This window comes from Ooceraea biroi, chromosome 11 (assembly GCF_003672135.1).
Source record: "Ooceraea biroi isolate clonal line C1 chromosome 11, Obir_v5.4, whole genome shotgun sequence".
Classification (NCBI taxonomy): Eukaryota; Metazoa; Arthropoda; class Insecta; order Hymenoptera; family Formicidae; genus Ooceraea; species Ooceraea biroi.
In genome coordinates this window covers 2,067,487-2,086,249 of record NC_039516.1, presented here as the reverse complement: position 1 = coordinate 2,086,249, position 18,763 = coordinate 2,067,487, and the positions used below count along the sequence as shown (strand labels likewise).

The following is an 18,763-nucleotide window of genomic DNA, read 5'->3' as shown; positions in this document are numbered from 1 at the left end:
GAGAAAAATGTTCGCGCAAGCATCGCGGATAACAGCCGGAGAAACCGTGCGTGGACGTAACTTTCAAGGCACAAGAGAGTCTCCCCGTTGGAAACCGGTAACGCGTGTAGGTCTCTACCTGGTGTACATCTTTTTCTATCCGTTCTTTTTTTTTATATATCCACCGCGCCGCGCGATGAACGCGGAGGAACGCGTCAGCCAGCGCACCGGAAGCGGGGAATCCAAAACCGCACGGCGACGCGAGTTCCGGCCTTTACATGGTCCTTACGTTCCCCTCCCGTATGTTGAAGCCGGTCGAGCTTAGCGTCGCGTGCACGACCTACGTCCAACAGCTGAACGTGCTCTACACGGCTCCTGCCGGCAACGAACCCAACAATCGGTTCGGCGATCGGCTTGAATAAGAAATGTGCACTTCGCCCTGGACGCGTCTTGCGTGACCATTGATCTCTCCCCTCGCAAAGGCAGCCATGTGATTAGGCGTAAACTTGAGCCTCGACGAGATTTGTAGCAATTAAGATCTCGCTCTTGAAATTGATTGACAACACTTGAAACGGCGACCCACGGCGACCCACGGCGACATGGGTTACTTCATTATGCGTTATCCACATCTGATATTTGCCTTCGGAAGTTTGCAGAGGATCGTGAGTACCATTCGTGTTTGCCGTTTTCCAAATTAGACGTTCGAGAGAGGGTATAATTTAATCGATCCACTAGCTTGAAGACTCTTCTCATCGATAGGGAGAGAGAGAGAGAGTGAGACAGAGCGGTGGACAGGCAGATAGAGAAATCTCGGAGACGAGAATTTCCGCGTGGCGGTTGTGCGTATCTCGTGCGGGTTCAAGAAATCCTCGCGGGATTATTCGCGCGCGGTACTCGCGGCGAAGGGCGAGAGAGCGTGGAGGAAAAGACCGCTCGTGTGGCGAGAGAGAAACACGATCTCCGCCGGTGTGTGTACGTGCACGTTACACGTACACGAGAAGAGCGATCGATAAGCGTAATTTATTCCCCTTTTACGTACCCCGTGTCCCCGATAATTAACTGCTACGCGATGTCCGTGGCTCGTAAGCGTGGACGGTTTACAGCATCGGCGAGAAGAGCGACCGGCGACGCCACCGGGTTGTCTTCCCTTCTCCACGATTTTCCTTTTTCCTTTTTCGAGGGAAGAAAGACGCGTCTTTCGCGGCGTTTACCGCGACGCCGCGAGAGCGGAGTGCATAATTAATTACACCGCCGGTGATTAATGATTTCGTCTTGCTTGCCGGCGGAACAACGCGTGCAAGCCTTCGTTATTGATTTAGCTCCCGCTTAATTGCCGGGAAGTCTCGAGGTGCCCCCGAGACTCGATGGTGTACTGATATCTTTGTACTCGTTGGAGGTGTCCGGCGCCGCGAGTGAAGCTGGTATAAAGTATTATATTATGTACACTCAAGGCGTATAAAGGATCCCGCTTGATACACGAGATCCTCCGGTATTGTTACGTCAGTCCGACGGCAATGTCGGATATTGAGTCGTCGCGGAGCCCCTGTCAGGGGATATACCGCAAACGCTTTATTAGGCATTTGATTCTAACGGCACCGACGCCTACTAATTATTCTACTAAAATTTGTCCAACGGTATCGGATGACGTAAGTCGATCCCGAGCGTTCGGCGCGGGTCACTCGTCTGGAGAATACTCGAGCGGACGGCACTGATTAATCCGAGAGTGCTGCAACGCTGCAATATGACATTTTTCGATTTTTTCATGTTTTTCATATTTCGCTCGTAATCGCCCGCGCCCGCCTGATAACATGCGTCCACAGTCGCCACGCGCGTTACATAAATTTATATCACTGATAACGACCTGTTATTATTGAACATTTATGCGCTGCATGTTCCAAACGAATTGTTAGGGATAATTTCACGCGTGGCGAATGCTCCACGCGATGCACGACAAAATCCACGTTTTTCAGGACAAACAAATAATTAAAAAAATACATACATGTAAATATATACCATAAAATTATTTGGATTCCCTCCCTATACTTTCCTGGGACAATAGAGCTCACAAGTCTAGAATACCTGTATAACGATTCGCGGCCGGCTATTATCGCGCATACGAGGGATGAAGAAAGACGATGGAGAGTTAAAGTATTCATATCCCCGTGAGCGTTCACGAGTTCCCTATGGGGAACACGGGCGAGTAGTCGGGGGTTGAAAAGCGATAGGATAGGAGAGAGGAACGGGAAGTTACGCGCGGGTGGAAACACATGGCGATGGTACCCCGGTGCATATTTTATGGGGAATCGTCCTCGCGGTAGAAACTCGCGTGCGGCACACGTGCCCCATTCGCTTTGATGCGTAAGCGTCGCTCTATCCTCGCGAATCAGGGGAGCAGGGAATAGATGCAACCGATACCACTTATGGTTTTGCATAATTGACGTGGCGATTCGGAAAACAGCGCGGTCAATAATTTTGTCCGCCGCGTTTAACATCGAACGTTCGAAAGTCGCAAATCAAGTGACAATTCGATTCGGACTTCGCGACGAGGCTCTTTTGGTCAATTTTTAATCAACACTTACTCCCGTTAATAATTCGATTTGACTTCTGATACTCGAGTGGTTTTTATTTAATGACGATTCGCTCGCTCGTTTTGATCTCTTTTTTTGCTGACGATGCTGTTCGACGCTCGTTACTTTCACGAAGTGTCTGTCTGTCGGTACGCAATAGACTCGATCCTCGAGGTCCGAGCCCATTTACCGGAGAGCTCGCTCTTTAATACGACGTTGCGTTACGACGAGGCTTGAAATATATTACCATTGCGGAGTTGGTTGCCGAGTGTAGGCATATTTTTAACAGCGGAATAAAAATGTACCGTTGCACAGTGAACGTTGCAACGTTCCGACGTTCCTTTTCCAAGGCGAGACGTACTGTTTCCTACATAAACTATCCGAGTGCCGGGTATAAATCGCCAATTATACTACCTATAATTGTCAGTTGGTTGCGCGAATGTTCCTTAGCGTGGAACGAGATTTCAGCCGCTTTTCAGGATACGCGGATACTCGTGTTGACCGTCTCTTGCCGTCCGCTTGTGTGCATACACGCTCATGTCGCGTCGAGAAACATTTTTAGACCACTAACTACTTGAAATATTCATTTATCCAAGTTGATCTAGATGAAAAAGATATCGATGCTTCCCGTGAAATTATCTAGTTCAACATCGACGATCTATTAGACAGATATACTGATTCTAATTTTAAAATTCCGCAGAATCACTAATGTTGATCATGCACGATAAGGGACCATTTTGATCGCGAATGGTAGCTTTGGGGATTTTTGGATAAATTCGAATATGGTAAAGAACAAAGTACCGGTTATCGATATGCACAGTATTGTGGCAAGCACTTTTGGCGGAATTGCGTTTGGCGATCAGCCGCGAGCACAAGCTCGCGCGGCGTGGCTGTGATGGGGCTCCAACGCGAGGGAGCGCGAGGAGTGCGTGAGCCGGTAATTTTTGATGTGTACATCACACGGACGAAGGGGGAATCCAGTTTTGCAGGTTTACGATCCCTCGGCTTCGCGTGTAACCGTCCCTCGTCACGCGGCCGGAATCCTATATATAAATATCGGTCGAGACGCCGATTTTTGCGAGGATTTCGTGTAAAAAGTGAGTGCCAGGGATCCAAGTCTCGGCGTTTCGCTCGCTGCAACTTGCGACGATACGAATAATTGCGGGGTTCGATATTGTCACTTTATGATTTTTATTTTTGCTTTTCACGAGACGTTCTGATCGGAATTTGATGTATCATTCTTGAGATCGATAACTCAGCTTTTAAAAATTTTGAGCAGACGATTTTCTGCTCGCCTCGTCGTGCCTCGCAGAAGGAAGGCGCAGACGAGGCGCGTTTCGCATCGATGGTGATCGGCTACGAGACGAGACGCGAGAGGCGAGGCAAGAAGGAAGCCGTGCCCGGCAAAAAGGTCTTTGGAACCAGTTTTGCCGGACACCTCGCAGCGTGGCCGGGCTGAAAAATTTTATTTGACGGTTGACCAATTGAGCTGGTGGGACCGGGGGCAGAGGGATCCCTCCTCGCTCTTCGTGCGTCACGTCGGTCGCGGCAAGCTGGCATTTATTTGGACGTAGTAACAGATAAAGCACAGGCGGTGCGATAGGCCGTTTGCAACAAATACCGATAACGTGCAAGAAAGAGTGGCTACGTGTTGCAACTCGTTACCCGAAGCCATTTATCTCGCGGTGCGGTGAGCGAGAGGAGACGGCGGGGGAGTGGAAGATAGACGATAACGAACTGTCTTTATCTTCGCCGCGGCGCGGACGGGAAGGGGGCGAAGGGGAGTCGCGCGCGATTTAATCCGCTCGAGCACCGGCGCGCGCGTGCGTTTGCATAGCTGAATCGCGCAAGGGAGCACCGCGTTGTCTTTCTGGAGCAATCGTATGCGCGGCGAAGCAAATGCGCAAATCCGCCCGACGCCGCATCTCTCGCGAGTGCGCACGTCGCGGGGACGTGAACGAGCCTCACGTGAATGAATGGCGCGAACGAGGGAAAATGGAAAAAAGAAGACGCCCTCCCTCCCCTCCGTCCCTACGTCCACCGCTGCGGGGGAAAACGTAACACCCGCATATCGTCCTGCTTGCGGTCGCCTACATACGCGCAAGGCCGCGACGATAAAGACACACCTACGCGGTGTCCCAGAACTATCCTGCGTGCCTCTCGTTCGGGGGATTCCCCGAGTGTGAGGAATTAATTAATATTGGCCGACTGCCGCTTCTTTATTGATGAAATGTTTTGAAATCGCGAGATTAGATATACGTCCCGGTCGACGTACATTTCGGAAACGCACGAAATAGAGTGCGCGGAAAATTGACGATTGTCGAGATGCGAGATGCGACGACACACCCTGTAAATGCGCATGTCCCGCATTCGACGCATATTCTACTCGTTAGCGTTGACGCTTAACGTTTACGTTATCCAGAGAGGACGGTCGGAAATGCAATTAGATCGATGGTGATTTCCGGCTGGTACTAATTATTTGCCTTCCCGATAAAGAAGTGCCGAATGAGCGAGATTTCCATTAGATTTGTTCATGAATAAATTGCCGTTTGTTGTAATACATGTTATAATAATTAAAAGCGGGTGATCTTGGATACTTGGCACCGTGCATGCTATGACACGTGGCTATCCATGTAGCACAAATCGACGAGTATTGGCGAGCAAAGGTCATCCGCGAAGGCAATTGCGCGTCCTCGCCTCGTCGCTTTAATATCAAACTCGATACGCAATCCGCTCGCGCATTCGGCGCGGCAGGATAATCAGCTAGTTTGTCTTTCTCTCCCGCGAGAGAGTCGGACCGACACGATTCTTTAACGCGATATCGCTGAGCAACATTCCGAAACCGCAACATCCTTAACAGACTGACACCTGGCATTTAACACACGCCGAATACGAATTAACCGCAAGGTGGTAGCGGCTCTCTATCCTTGCGCTTTTAGATATTTATAGCACGCTTGCAGAGACGCGTGCGCGATTCGTTGAAATGATTCGATACTTTTCAGTGATATTTGGTCTCTATGCTAATTAACAGCTACGCTTTTACGACGTCGTTCGTCGCTGCGCTCGTACGGGAGAAAAAGAGACAGAGAGAGAGAGAGAGAGAGAGAGAGAGAGAGAGAGAGAGAGAGACACCTCTTGCTCATTACTGTTGCGAGATCACATTCGACCTTCCGAATGTCGTGAGCGGACGACCTTCCGAATGCCGCGAGGGGGACGACCTTCGTTTTGGGGTTGCGTCGTGATGCCCGCCGATGATTTCAGGGCGACCTACTTCCCATTGTGATGCTTAGATTCGACTGTTAGAATGGTAAGTGGGTCACGCGTAAAAGTAACTGTTACGGCAGCGACGTTTCGTGTCAGTCGCGACTGACTGCGACGCGATGGAATACCGCCTTAAGCCGCACGCGCTGCGCTCGTCTGCGTACCTCACACGCACAATACACATACACACACATGTGCACGTGGATGTATGTAAGCGGCTCAAGGAGGAAACGCTTGCCGAGGAAATAGAACGCGCGAGGCAACTTCCGCCTCGTGCCTCGCCTCTCCCTGGAAGAGAAACGTCATCTGTCTTGTATCCTCAAAAAAAAGAAAGGAAAAAGGGAAAAAGACGAAAATGGGAAAAGTCGCGATTCCCAACGAACTTCGTATTCGCGACGCGTCTCAAGCGCTGAAACGCGGCCGAGTTACGCTCGCTCGCACGCTCGCTACGCATCTCACTGAAAATGCAAATTTTTAATACTATTGCAATTCAACACCGTGTTCGCACAACAATGGTAGTAGAAGAGGGGAAAACAGTCTCGTTCCACGCTGCAAAAGGTCTCTCTCTCTGCTCATTTTTTCTTTTTTTTTTTGCCACGTGTATAACGTAATGAAAGTTGACTCACGCCGTTGCTCGCGCACTTGTGCAATCGGTGAAAACCAAGTTTGCAAAATTGCCCGCGACCGGATCAATTGATCGATCGATCGATCGATCGACTGATCACTCTCTCGCTCGCTCGGCCACTGGCGCTCCTCGAAATTCCGAATTTATTCGACTGCTTGAAATATTTAGTTCCGCGGTCCACGACCGCAAAGTGCGCCGCAAATATCGAGCGTACTCGTACACTTGAACTCGATGGCGAGTAATTAAAAGTATCGAGTATCGTGCGGAACGCGAGCATTTCGGAGCGATCATCGGGGAGCGCGATATTTGCGGTATAAAGTGACGGGATGAAGTGCACGTATTTTCGCGCGACGCACAATTTGCGGGAAAGGGAACATTCCGCGAGCATTCGGGCCTGGGAGATCCGCGAATTCGCGAGATGCGCTTTTCCGGTCGCGGGAAACCCACCGAGAGAAAAACGTCGGCCTTCCTGCAATGATGACGGTAATGCTCGCCGTATTCCCGGGCAAAAACCTACACCTATATACAGGCGGGCGCTCTAAGAAACCGAGTGAAAGGCAACAATGTGAAGGCGAGCGCTCACGACACACACATACATACATATGTACATGTGCGTACACGCACACACATGGTACGCGATCGAGACGCGCGCAAGCTGTCAGACGCACACGAATCTCCGTGAAGAAAAAAAAGAATAAAATTGCCGTTATCGCTAAACCGCGTCTCTCTCGTTCGTACGAGTACAACCTCGTGCTGCTGATAAAATCGCGCGCGGATCAATCGAGAGAGGAAAGATTCACGTGATCGACAGGGAGAAAGAGAGAGAGAGAGAAAAAGGGAGAGGAAATATAACGACGTAGCACGGTATAAATGCGTTTCTGCGCACCAGAAAATCGGGGACTCGCGATCGTCGTCGATCGTCGCGCGTATCGCGCCCGACCGTGCCGAGCATTGCCACTTCACACATGAAGATCGCTCGTATACGTATAAGAACGTGACATACACGCGCGAGCGAGCGGAGATCGGCTCTCCCTGAATACGTCAGCCGCGACAAGGACGTCCGCTAAACGGCGAATTACGTCGCTGTAATAATCGCCCCGCGTTCCTGGCATCCGGTGCCCCGGGAACGGAAAATGCCGGAGTGGAAAATGAAAAGAGACGAAAGAGACGCCCCTCCCGCCCCTCCCGCCACTTCCCCGCTCGATTCCCAGACGTCAGGTGCCGCCGGTGCTTCGGGACGAAGCACCGGACGAAGTTGCCTTTGTCGCTGTTAAGGAACGTCGGAAGCGTGCAAGCGTGTATGCGCGCGCGTCGCAATTAATCAAGCGTGTAATCCGAGCTCATTGAAAAATTGCGACGAACGGCGACTTCCCGAGAGAATCTCGCCGGAAGGGAAAGAGGAAAGGGAGGAAAATGCACGGCGTTGGAGAACAGAATTTCGCACAGGAATGACTAAATAATGGACGGATTATACATATATAACAATCGTTACGCGAGGCGGTTAACGCTGCCTAACGTCAAGTTGGAAAGTTACGGACACGTTTCGTCGTGAGAAACGGCGCACTGCTGTGCACGACTTTCAATGATACCAAAGAGAGAGAGAGAGAGAAATTCTGTTCCTGTGGGAATCGTGAATTTGTAAGCGCCGATGTCGCGAATGCAGGCCCTACGGCGTTCTTGTGGCGGGTCTGTTGGCGCAAATGTCAACCCTGACGCATCGGGTCTTCATCGAGTGATAGGCAGTCAAAGGTCAGGACGAAATAGAAGGTAATGTGCTGGAACGGCTGAACAGATCCCCATGGCGTGAATGGAGAGAAGGAAAATGACTCCTTCTCCCAATCACTTGGGAGAACGAAGCTGTGAATGAGCGAGAAGTTGCAAGAAGTCAAGATTGACACAGAGACGATGACGCGCCAGTAAGAACGACGCAAGACGCAATTCCGAGAAGCTTCAAGATTGCCCCGACTATAATAACGAACGTATTAGCATTTCCCCAGAATTTATTAAGATTTCGTGGAGGACGGGAGGCTTGGTTGGAATCATGTTCAACTGATCAGATTTCAAGAATTAATTACGACGTCGTAGTTGAAATTGGATCATGTAAAGCAATCTCGAAGACCCTCAACAGAAGACCAGTTACAAACTTAGTCAAAACAGGTCTTAGACACGAGAAGATAAAGTCGAGGCACACAAATTTCATATCGTATCGCAACGGTTGTGTGTGAGAAACGCCTGTGGCAATGCGTGGTACGATGTTTCTCTCAAAACTCACTTGACACGAAGATTTTTTTTTAAGAGAACGAGCATAAATAATTCGCCCTGATGAGAGCACGTCGGTGATCAAGTCTGCATCAAAGGCTTGGTCTCTCACCGAGTTAGATCAACTTTTCAGCCTGCATCGATTAAACTGAACGTCTAATCGCACTGACGCTACCCATTTGCCAATTGATGAAGAATCATCTCTTCTACATCGCAAAGGTGTGTGAGCAAAGATAACGTGCCTAAATTTTCATTTTTAAGAGACATCGAATTGTTATCTCCAACAGGGTACACAAAATTAACACATTCGAAGCTTCCTACTGATTCAAATTAATATTCGAGAGCTGCTTTAACATTAATGCATCTGTATTGATAATAGTGCCATGGATAATCCATCAAAATGCACTTGATTAGGTCACAACGTAATGTAACACACATTAATACAAAACAAAAAATCAAATCGAAAGACAAGTGCACGTTTAGTACATATTTTTTTACAGGCTTTCGAGACAGAAATCAGCTCGGTGCTCAAAGGGTCCAGGAAGGTTTGAGAAACTGAACGCGGCGGTGGCGCGAGAGAAAATGGTGTATAACCTTGCTCGGACGACCTCGATCGCCTTCACCGAGGAACTCTCGATGTATGCAGCCACGACGAACATACGTACATATATACGTACTTGAATGCATACATACATACAACGTGCACACGATCTCACGAGCGTTCGGCCGGCCGAGAGATCGGGCTCTCGACGTTGGTCGCGCAGCCACGTCGCCAGACCTCTTTCATGTAACACGAGATGCGCCACTGATCATCCGGTTGCCTTCATAACGTATAAAATGACGTAAAGAAGTTATACTGACGCGCAGATGCTTGGAGGATCCAGGAAAAATGCGGACTCCCGCGCGTAAAAGTAAACACGTGTAAACTGTGACGAGACGTGCACGAGACGTCCCGTTCCATGTAAAAGACGAATTTTCTTTGGTCTGATTACTCCATTGATCGATTATATCATATCATAATTCACACAATGTGTGAATAAAGGGAAAAGTTTTAAATTAATCAAAGAAGACAAATTAAGGGGAAAAAATTCCATTTCGACGCATATTCATCGTTCTCTCACTCTCGCTGTTCTTTTTCGCCGAAAGAAAATTTCACCGTTTACTTCTCCATGTACAGGGTGTCCCAATTTAACTTTTACGCTTGAATATCTCGAAACCACGGCAATTTCGGGATATTCAAGCGTGAAAGTTAAAGTGGGACACTCTGTATATATTACCGGCCCCACCAGTCTGATATTATATATTCGATTTTAAGTAATTCGCGACGGTTCTTTCACCGCATCCGCCATCTCGACCATGAGAATGTCTGGGAACCATGCGGATCCATTCACGAAGACACAAGACAGGCGGCTCGTTTCTGTTTGCGGTAATTAGTGAGTCGGGGAAAATCGTTGACAATCGTCGTTCTCATCTGCTAACGTCATAGGTATTAAACAGTGGCTCGTAGAAACTCCGTGCCGGCGTTTACTCACACACAACCGTTGCGATACGATATGAAATTTGGGTGCCTCTACTTTATCTTCTCGTGTCTAAGACCTGTTTTGACTAAGTTTGTAACTGGTCTTCTGTTGAGGGTCTTCGAGATTGCTTTACATGATCTAATTTCAACTGCGAGGTCGTAATTATGTTGCACGTTTTAGCAGACATTGTAAGGAAGAATACAGATAGCTGCTATCTTTTCCAGAAGAAGCAAAGTTTTTTCTTTTTTTCAAAGTGATGCAAGTTCTTTTTTCTCAAATGAAAAAATAAAGATCTCGATATTCACGATCGGCGGACGTGTTCATTATCTTTGTGCTGTCGTAATCTTTTCACATGAATCAGATAACGCAAGGTCGCAGTCCTCGAGCGATACCGCGGATAGAAAGATCAATTGCTTTTACTTACCCCTTCATTTCCTAGGAACTGTATAGAAAGCTTGTCGTTGCATTTATGCTGAAACAGAAAAGAGAAGGTTCCATTAATTTTCCTCTGTAACACAGCACTGAAAACTTAACGTTCTAGTTTTTTAAACAAGAATCTTGTCACCTCTCGCTCGCATCGCTTGCGGGAAGGATGTCTTCACAATTATAATAAAATTATAATAAAATCCGTCCGATAAAATTATAATAACGCATCGTGGCGGCATATTAGATATTAGATAGACCGCGGATTATTTCCAGAGGGTGATAAGATACGCGAGAGCCGGAAGTCGAAGGCGCGTCGCTCGTACTCGCGGCGCTTATCACGCGAGGAGACGTTACAACAGTTAATGCGGGGGTCGATTAGCGTAATTACTCTCGGTCATCGATGTCAATCGTTTAACTCAGTCACTCGAGTCACTGCTAATTAGCAGACTAATCCACGGCGAGCGCGTACGAGCGTGCACGCATCAAGACGCGCGCGATCCCGTAACCGAATTGAATTCGTAATAACGAAGCTAGAAAGCGAAGCTCGCCGAAATTCGGAAACGCTCACCGTGAAATGCACAAGGAACGTGTACGTGTACAGGAGGCATTTGTCAGATAAAATTATGATGGGCATACTTTTACATCAAAGAAGAATTATCAAAAGAACGATAACTCTCTAATGCTTCCTTGCACTCGCGCTCATTACGCGGCTCACGACTTTCAGAACAAAAATGCCTGACTGGGGGTAAATCTGCCAGGAATCTCCCCTTTGCAGAAAGAAATGCCGGGCCCGTGGTAATGATAATACGCTTAATTAATACGTCTAATTAATACGTGCCGCATGACAAGCAACGATTTTCCGTGATCACGCGATCGCGGGAGAAGAGATCCTGTTTCTCATTAGTTTCTCGCGTGTCCATGATTTGCCAACGCCGTCGTCCGTGCGGCAACAACGAGCGTTACTTGTATAATGCGAACCTAATGCACGGCCTGCACTTATCGTCGGCTCGTACAGTTCGTCGTCGTCGTCGATGGACGTGCACGCGGTGGCACGCGAGAAAATTAATCGCTCTACGGAAGATCGCGTTTACTCGGACGCCGGGTCGACCAAGATTGACCTCCGAACAGCCACGCGCAATGAACGCCGAGCTGGGCCGAGCCGAGCGAGCGAGCGAGTGAAAAATCGTTTCCTTCTCTCGCGTGCGCGCGCGTGCAATATTTCACGTACTTTCCTTTCCCTCGGCACGAGCCGACGATTTACAAATTCACTCTTCCCGATCGCCTCGAGCGAAGATGGAGGACCGCGGAATTTTTTCACGCCACGCATTTGCGAGCAATGGAGAACGCGCACGAATTTCATCGCCAAAACGAAGGCGTTTCTTGCATGATCGGATTTCAAGCTTCAAATCGAACCAACGACGAGCGACATGCCCTAAAAATCCTAAATATCACTCGATTTGCCGATGATGATTTAATCATCGTCGCTGAGCGGGTTCGAGATGATTACGCTTACACTTTGGCAAAATCGTGGAAAGAACGATTCCGGCATTAGACGCCGAGAGGAGAACATTACGACCGCAACGAGGATTTTACGAGCTCCCTATCCCGCTCACATGAGAAACGGAGTGTCACGTGTAAGCATGCATACGTGTGGATGCGTGCGGGAAGGGACGGAGAGGAGTTATCCGCGGCGTAATATGGTGGGCAATTATATTTCTACGGGGTATGTTACATAAACGCGACGGAATAATCGAGCGTCGCCCCTCTCTCCCGCCGCGCGCGGTCGCTTTCACTCAATAAAGGGATCCATTGCAGTTTTAATTATTCTAATAACCGGCTGCGCCGCCCGATCATTTCGTTAAGCGAAAGCTCGCCTCGAATCGCCGCGTCGGGCAGTCCAACCAAATGACGACGTCTATTGTGCGATATGTAGCTATTTTCGAGAAGAAACTGTGAAGTTTTCGTGAAGAAACAGATAAAGTATACAAACGTCTTCTTGACAAAGAAGAATGACAGTTGTCGATTGGGGCATGACAGACCCCATGGGGTGCTTTTCAGGATTGAGAAAGAATTATCGACCGTACATGTACATGGCTACCCAAGTAGTACGGGACAAGGTGTTCTTTCCAGAAAGGGATGCCTTTTCTGTCCTGTAGTGGGATATAAGTGAAATTTTGTCGTCACTGTCACTGTCGGCACGGGTCGTTGATCTCCCGCCGGAAGCGGGAGAAGGAGAAAAGCCGGAAGAGTAAATGAGGGAGGAGGGTTTACCGGCCGTGTTAATTAAATCCGTTTAACCGAATGTACGGGTACGCAACGGTGATCGCGTCTGGATCGACGAGGGGGGTGAGGGGAGCGCGATGATGGAAAGCGAAATGATCGGGGTGCGATTCTGACTTCATCAAGAATAAAAGTACGTATTGTTGTGCTTTAAATATTGTACGTGATGTAGCTCGTATAATTCGCATCGTCGCAGACGCCGCGAACGTGACAGATGTGATTCGTAAATCTAAACGTTTCCGGCTTGATCGATCAGAGACGTAATGCGGGCGATTCGTATTCTCTTGCTTCCGTTTTTGACGGCAACGAAACGTCTCGCCTGTTTCGTTGCACACACAACCACCCCGAAAAGGTTCCTGCCAACCGTTGCTTTCTGTTCTTCTCCTTCCCGCTCGTCACCGAGCAAGAGAACCTCCTCGTCGGCAGGTCAATAACTCTTCGTTCCAGGAACAACCCTCAAACTTCCCTTCGTCTCTCCGTGTTCTCATCCCCCATGGCGTCTCGGCGACCCTTTATCCCGCTTTCTACCAGAATTGGATCTCGTCGGTGCCGGGACCATAGCGTTAACAATAGCCCAGCCATATATCTCGGCCCTGGTCGCCGAGTAATTATTTGTCTCTTGCATTACGCTTGTCTCGAGGGACAACCGACATGATGACCGATGACGAGAGCCTCCGAATTCTCAATTATCGGAAATTTTCTTTGTGGTACGCATGTTTTCTCTCTACAACACGCGTGGATAAACTTAAGCAGAAACGCATCTTCTTCTTTCACTTATGAGTCTCCGTACAAGTGCGCTTTCGAACTGGCAACACGTGAGTTAACGGCTCGTCGACGTTTCCTCCACTCATGTCCGTTTTTCGAATAAAGTGGAAAGCGTACCGTGGTTTACTTTGATTTCTGATCGGACTTTCGGGGGCAGATAACGCGCGAGCGCGATATTCCGCCGGTGCGGGCGCGCCGGGGTGGTTTCGCAATCGTTTTGCAATCGCGGTGCGGGAAAATAGGAACGCATTTTCGGTTCGTTAACCCTGAACGCACGTAACAAACCAGCTGCTGCTGCTGCTGCGGCTGTTGCTGCTGCTGTTTCCAGCCGATACACGCCACCGCCGACGTTTCCGATTCGCAAACGGCGGTCGCGTGCGTTATTACAGCCACCGCGGCAAGAAACCACTTTAATTAAGTAATTAAACGCACAACTATGCGCGCCGCGCGGAGTGCTACGCAGGATACACACGTAAGCAGATCGTGGCCGCGTTTACAAGTGCTCTTAAGAGCCCGCGACTATTTATCGACTATTATCTATCGCCAACATCGAACGCTATTAATCGAATGTTGCAATCGCGTCGCAGTTGATCCTGCCATGTTGATTCGCAAATAAAATCTTGAAGCAGTTGGAACGCATCTACCTGCATCAACGTGAATTGTTGATGCAGGTAGACACTGTAGCAAGCAGCGTACGACCAATGAAGTCCACCGGAACCTGAAGTCGCGCTGCAAGCGGACGGCCGCTTTTCGTGTTCGGGAAAAATGACGAAGCGCGCTGATTGAAGGCCTCGCGATGGGAAAGGCCGATTCGGCCTTCCGAAAATTGTTCAGGCTCTCAATTAATCGGTCCGACAACGGAGGCACAGTTGCCGGTTCGCAACAGGTAGGCAGGCAGGCAACACACATTGCGCGCTCATTCGCCTCGCCACGACGAGAAATTCGCCAACACCGCCAACTGGTTCACTTTCTCTCGGGCGGCGAACTCCAGGCTGTTCATTCTGCCTCCCTTGGTCGTGTACATATATACGTGCACGCACACGTACATTATGTATGATCCACACGCGCGCGCGCGTCTGTGGGCTTTAAAACACGACTTTACAGATCCTGGATCGCGCAGATCCGGGTGTTCCAACCTGGCATCGGACCTTCAGTCGGTTGGAACATGCCAGGTCCTACGAGACTCGGTCGATTGTATCCTCATGAAAGCTCGCAAATGATTCCATTGGTTGCTACGCGAACATCGAGTAAGAAAGCAGAATTCGGAGACTCCAGGAACGTCGCGAATACTTTCTACAGCTCGAATTATTACGTAATCGGGTTCATTGGATAACGACTGGATTCACGAATAACGACTGATCCGCGCTCGTTGCCTCAATTGCGAAACAATTATGCGCTTACTTCGGTCCTCATTGGGACACTCGAATCAGCAAATGCCTCGATCGCGCGTGAACCAAGCGCGATTAGTCGATCGGCGGAATGAACACGCGCCGATAAAAGCGGAGAATAGGGGAGGAGAGGAAAGAGATTTGGCACGCGGGAAACACGGACGACGAACCGGGTTTTAAAGATCCGGTCGCGAGACACAGAGAACGCCGTAATCAGAGCGATTAGGCGTGGCCGCGATAAGCGCGAACAGTACTGTTCGCTCGCTCGTTTACTCGCTCGTACGTACGCCGCGCATTGTTTCTAGGTCTCCCGACCGTCTGTCGTCACTTTCGAACGTCGTACCTTTCGAAATGCATTCGTACGAGCTGCTACTTTCTCGTAGCTTCCATTCCCGATCCGCCTGCATCATCGATCCGTCCGCGCTATTTTCCCTTGCGACCGTGCCGGATCGCGGCGAGAATTATTTATTATCTTCTATCGTTCGCGGAAACGCCTCCCTAGAAATCACGATTGCGCGCCGAGCCGGTGGCAATCTTCGACTTTAATCTCCTCTCGTGGCAGCCCACGCGCTTGTCAGATATAACTCCACGCTTGTGAGATACAACGAAACGCAATCAGGACCGAAGTAGCGACTCACCCTAAATTCGATCGCGCGATAGTCGAGGTTCGGGAAAGTCGCGATTTCTCAAAAGTCCTGCAGCACCGATATCGCGGACAGGGATACCGGAAGTCGGATACCGTGTCCAGTTACGCAAACACGGACACACGGCTAAACGATGACCGCGTGAGGTCATTCATATAATAATTACGAAACATCCGAGACGCACGTTTGCGTCAGAGCTACCTCCGATAAATCGCGCATTATGCCGTGAATTAATACCCCTCCCTCCTCCCCACGGACGAAACGTTATTATCATCGCACAATAAGCCACCGATGGACCCCCCTCCCGAGGAGGAGGCCCGCGGGACAACTACGTGTGTCTGTAAATGTCAAACGAGTTTCGCACAGCCTTTAGGAAAAGAAGAAATTGAACTCCCGGCTCGGTCGATCGTTACCAATCGATTGCAAACCGCGTGTAAAACGAGCTGCGCGAGTTGGCGAAAGGACTGCCCTTCTCGCGCGACTGAATCCGCTTCGACTCGCTCCGCGGGCGCGGAGTATCGCGCGAAAAACGAGCGATCGAAACGGGGGGAGGCGAGCAGACAGCAACCCCCCATCGCGTTGATGCTGCGGAAAAATCATTGGTATTTACCGCGAGTTACTTATTCATGCGAGTGCGTTATTAACGCCATATTTAATAAAAGGGACTTTCTGCGAAGAAGCGCGCACTTTCCTTTTAAACTTTATTTTTACTTTTATTTTTATTCACGCGCCAGCGCTATTTCAGTGTTCTCGGCACGCGGCGGAGGCGCTCGTTCCTTCGGAAACAGGACTCGCTGGATGGGAAAGACGAGGGTGAGAAAGGAGAACGGGCATCGATTCTGAAAACCGTAGACTGCTACTCCGCGCACGCTAACGAAGCTCGTTGTCGTCCCCTGACTCCTTCGGGGCTCACTGATCGCGATATCAGAATCAGACGTATCTGTGAATCCATCGGCTGATTTTTGCGAAGCGTATTCGATTCATATCGCAGCATGCTAATGCAAAATTCTTATCTTATCAGCTGATTCTCGGCAGAAATTTACGCAAAGCTTGACATAGTCGTAAAAGAGAAAGTTAAAACTTAAATGTACATTCGCAGACACGCATCCTGTTAAATTTTGTTTACAGAACAAAGTTGAGCAGCAGTAAAGGTCGCAACCTGTAGCCGAAGGGATATATGCCCAGTGGATTTAAAACAGCCAACAAGGCGGCATCAGATTTCTTTCTTTTATTGGCAATAACTGTCGCGCGGCGCGGCAAATGTTCAATCGCGGTGATGTTGGAGATAAAACGCAGATTTACCGTTTCTGCGGCGCGATGCGACGAATAAATCTCGCAATTGCGTAATTTAACCAGGGCCGGGAAAGACGCGCGATAGTCTCCCTGCAACTACCCTCGTGAGCACCCATGGTGGAAGACAAGGGCGCAAAGGCTACGCACACTACCACGTAATTCGCTACGGTTAATAACGGCGATTCCGCGCGGTTTCCTACTGTCGGCGGACGGGCGGATTTAAATTACCAGCCGCGCGAGCACGACAATCGAATTACCAACAAGACCAAACTCGGTTAGCCCGGGATACAATGAATCCTCCCCCCTGCCGCCGCCATCGTACCGGAGCGACGAACCTTTCTCCCCAGATTTTTTTTTCTTCTCTTTGGTGGCTTTTCCTTTTTTCCCCCTCGCTAGGCGGAAAAGCGTCTCGTCGAGTGCGACGAGAAAAGCGTGCGGGCGAGGAGGAAGCGCGAGGGAAGTTCTGGGAGGGACACGAGAGGAGCAGGACGAAAAGACCGGACAGGCGGCGGCCATTATTATATTCGTGCTTCTTCAGGGCAGATGGACAACAAGGGTGCCGGCGAGCGAACGCGGGGCGAGCGGAACGGGGCACGGGGAAGGAACGAGCAACGTCTCTCGCTTTTCCGCGTCGTGGATTCCGGATCGTTCGCGCGACCAGCTCTCGTCGACTCCGTTAAACTGTGAGCTGGATACGCGCCCCCCCCCCCCCCTGTCTTCATGTGCGCCACACCACTTGCAGGCCGGGTCGCGTCGGTGTGGCACATCGACACGGCTACCTGCGTATCTGTGTACTCGCGTCTGTGCCACGCCGAGCACCACCTGCCCTATAGGGGCGTATTATGCCGCCATTGAACCCGGCGGGTTCGCACGGGGCGCCCGAGCCCTTTCCGCAAATGTCACGTGCAGAGGGTTCCACCGGGTTCCATTCTTCGCGTAACGATCCCCGGTCCCGTGATGGAGAACGTGAAAATATTTTCCTGTCGTAGGCACGCATGATCCATATTTTATATTTAATTATGCGAAATTAATGATAATGACGAATTAATTGATTAACGATAATGAGAATATCTTGTTTATTTGTACGTTGGCAGATGGATATCGTTCCGATAAGAAGACAGCTGTATTAGCTGAGGCCGTCCTCGCGATAGTTAGTCTCGCGCAAATAAAACAGCAAAATATTAATAATCGCGCAGCGGACGAACGGCACATTGTTGTACCGAAAGTATTTTAATTTCAAAGTTTCGGGGTTGAATATCCTGCACGGCTTTCGGTGTACGCCAACCGCAGAATTTTCCAGCCACCGCGGGAAGCCGGAAAACCGTCGTGTGCGCGCGATAATTGCTCATTCTCGGACGGTCATTTCGAGAAAGAGAGAGAATAACGGACGAGTAATGACGCGTGAAATATAAAACGATAACGTCATTAAACCGCGATGCGACATGTCATCATCGCTCGTGAATCGCGCGAGTCACACACGTCGAATACCGTGTCCGGCGAAGTTGCGGTTTTCATTCTCTCTTTTTCTCGTTATTTATCGCACGTTCGAGTCAACCGCTCCTCTCATCAGCGATAATCCTGCCGGACGCGTCGCGACATTTCGTCCGTGGCTTAATTAATTCACCGGAAACTCGCCGTGCGAAAACTAGTTTCGCACCGAAACGAAATCGTCTCCTTTATTCCCCGTGCAAGCAAACGCGCAAAGTGGCCCTGATGTTCCTGAACGGTCCGGAACCGGCTGCGTTTCCGCCGCGTA

At 49.7% G+C, this 18,763-nt stretch overlaps 1 protein-coding gene across 1 annotated transcript in view; it reads right to left on the bottom strand.

Moving 5' to 3' along the window:
• LOC105274472 (RNA polymerase II elongation factor Ell) overlaps positions 1–18,763 on the bottom strand; it is a 77,631-nt gene that overhangs the window by 44,811 nt on the left and 14,057 nt on the right. Inside the window, exon 2 of the mRNA XM_011330633.3 lies at positions 10,636–10,683. Coding sequence (XP_011328935.1) covers positions 10,636–10,683 — 48 coding nt within the window. The remainder of the gene's footprint in view (positions 1–10,635; positions 10,684–18,763) is intronic.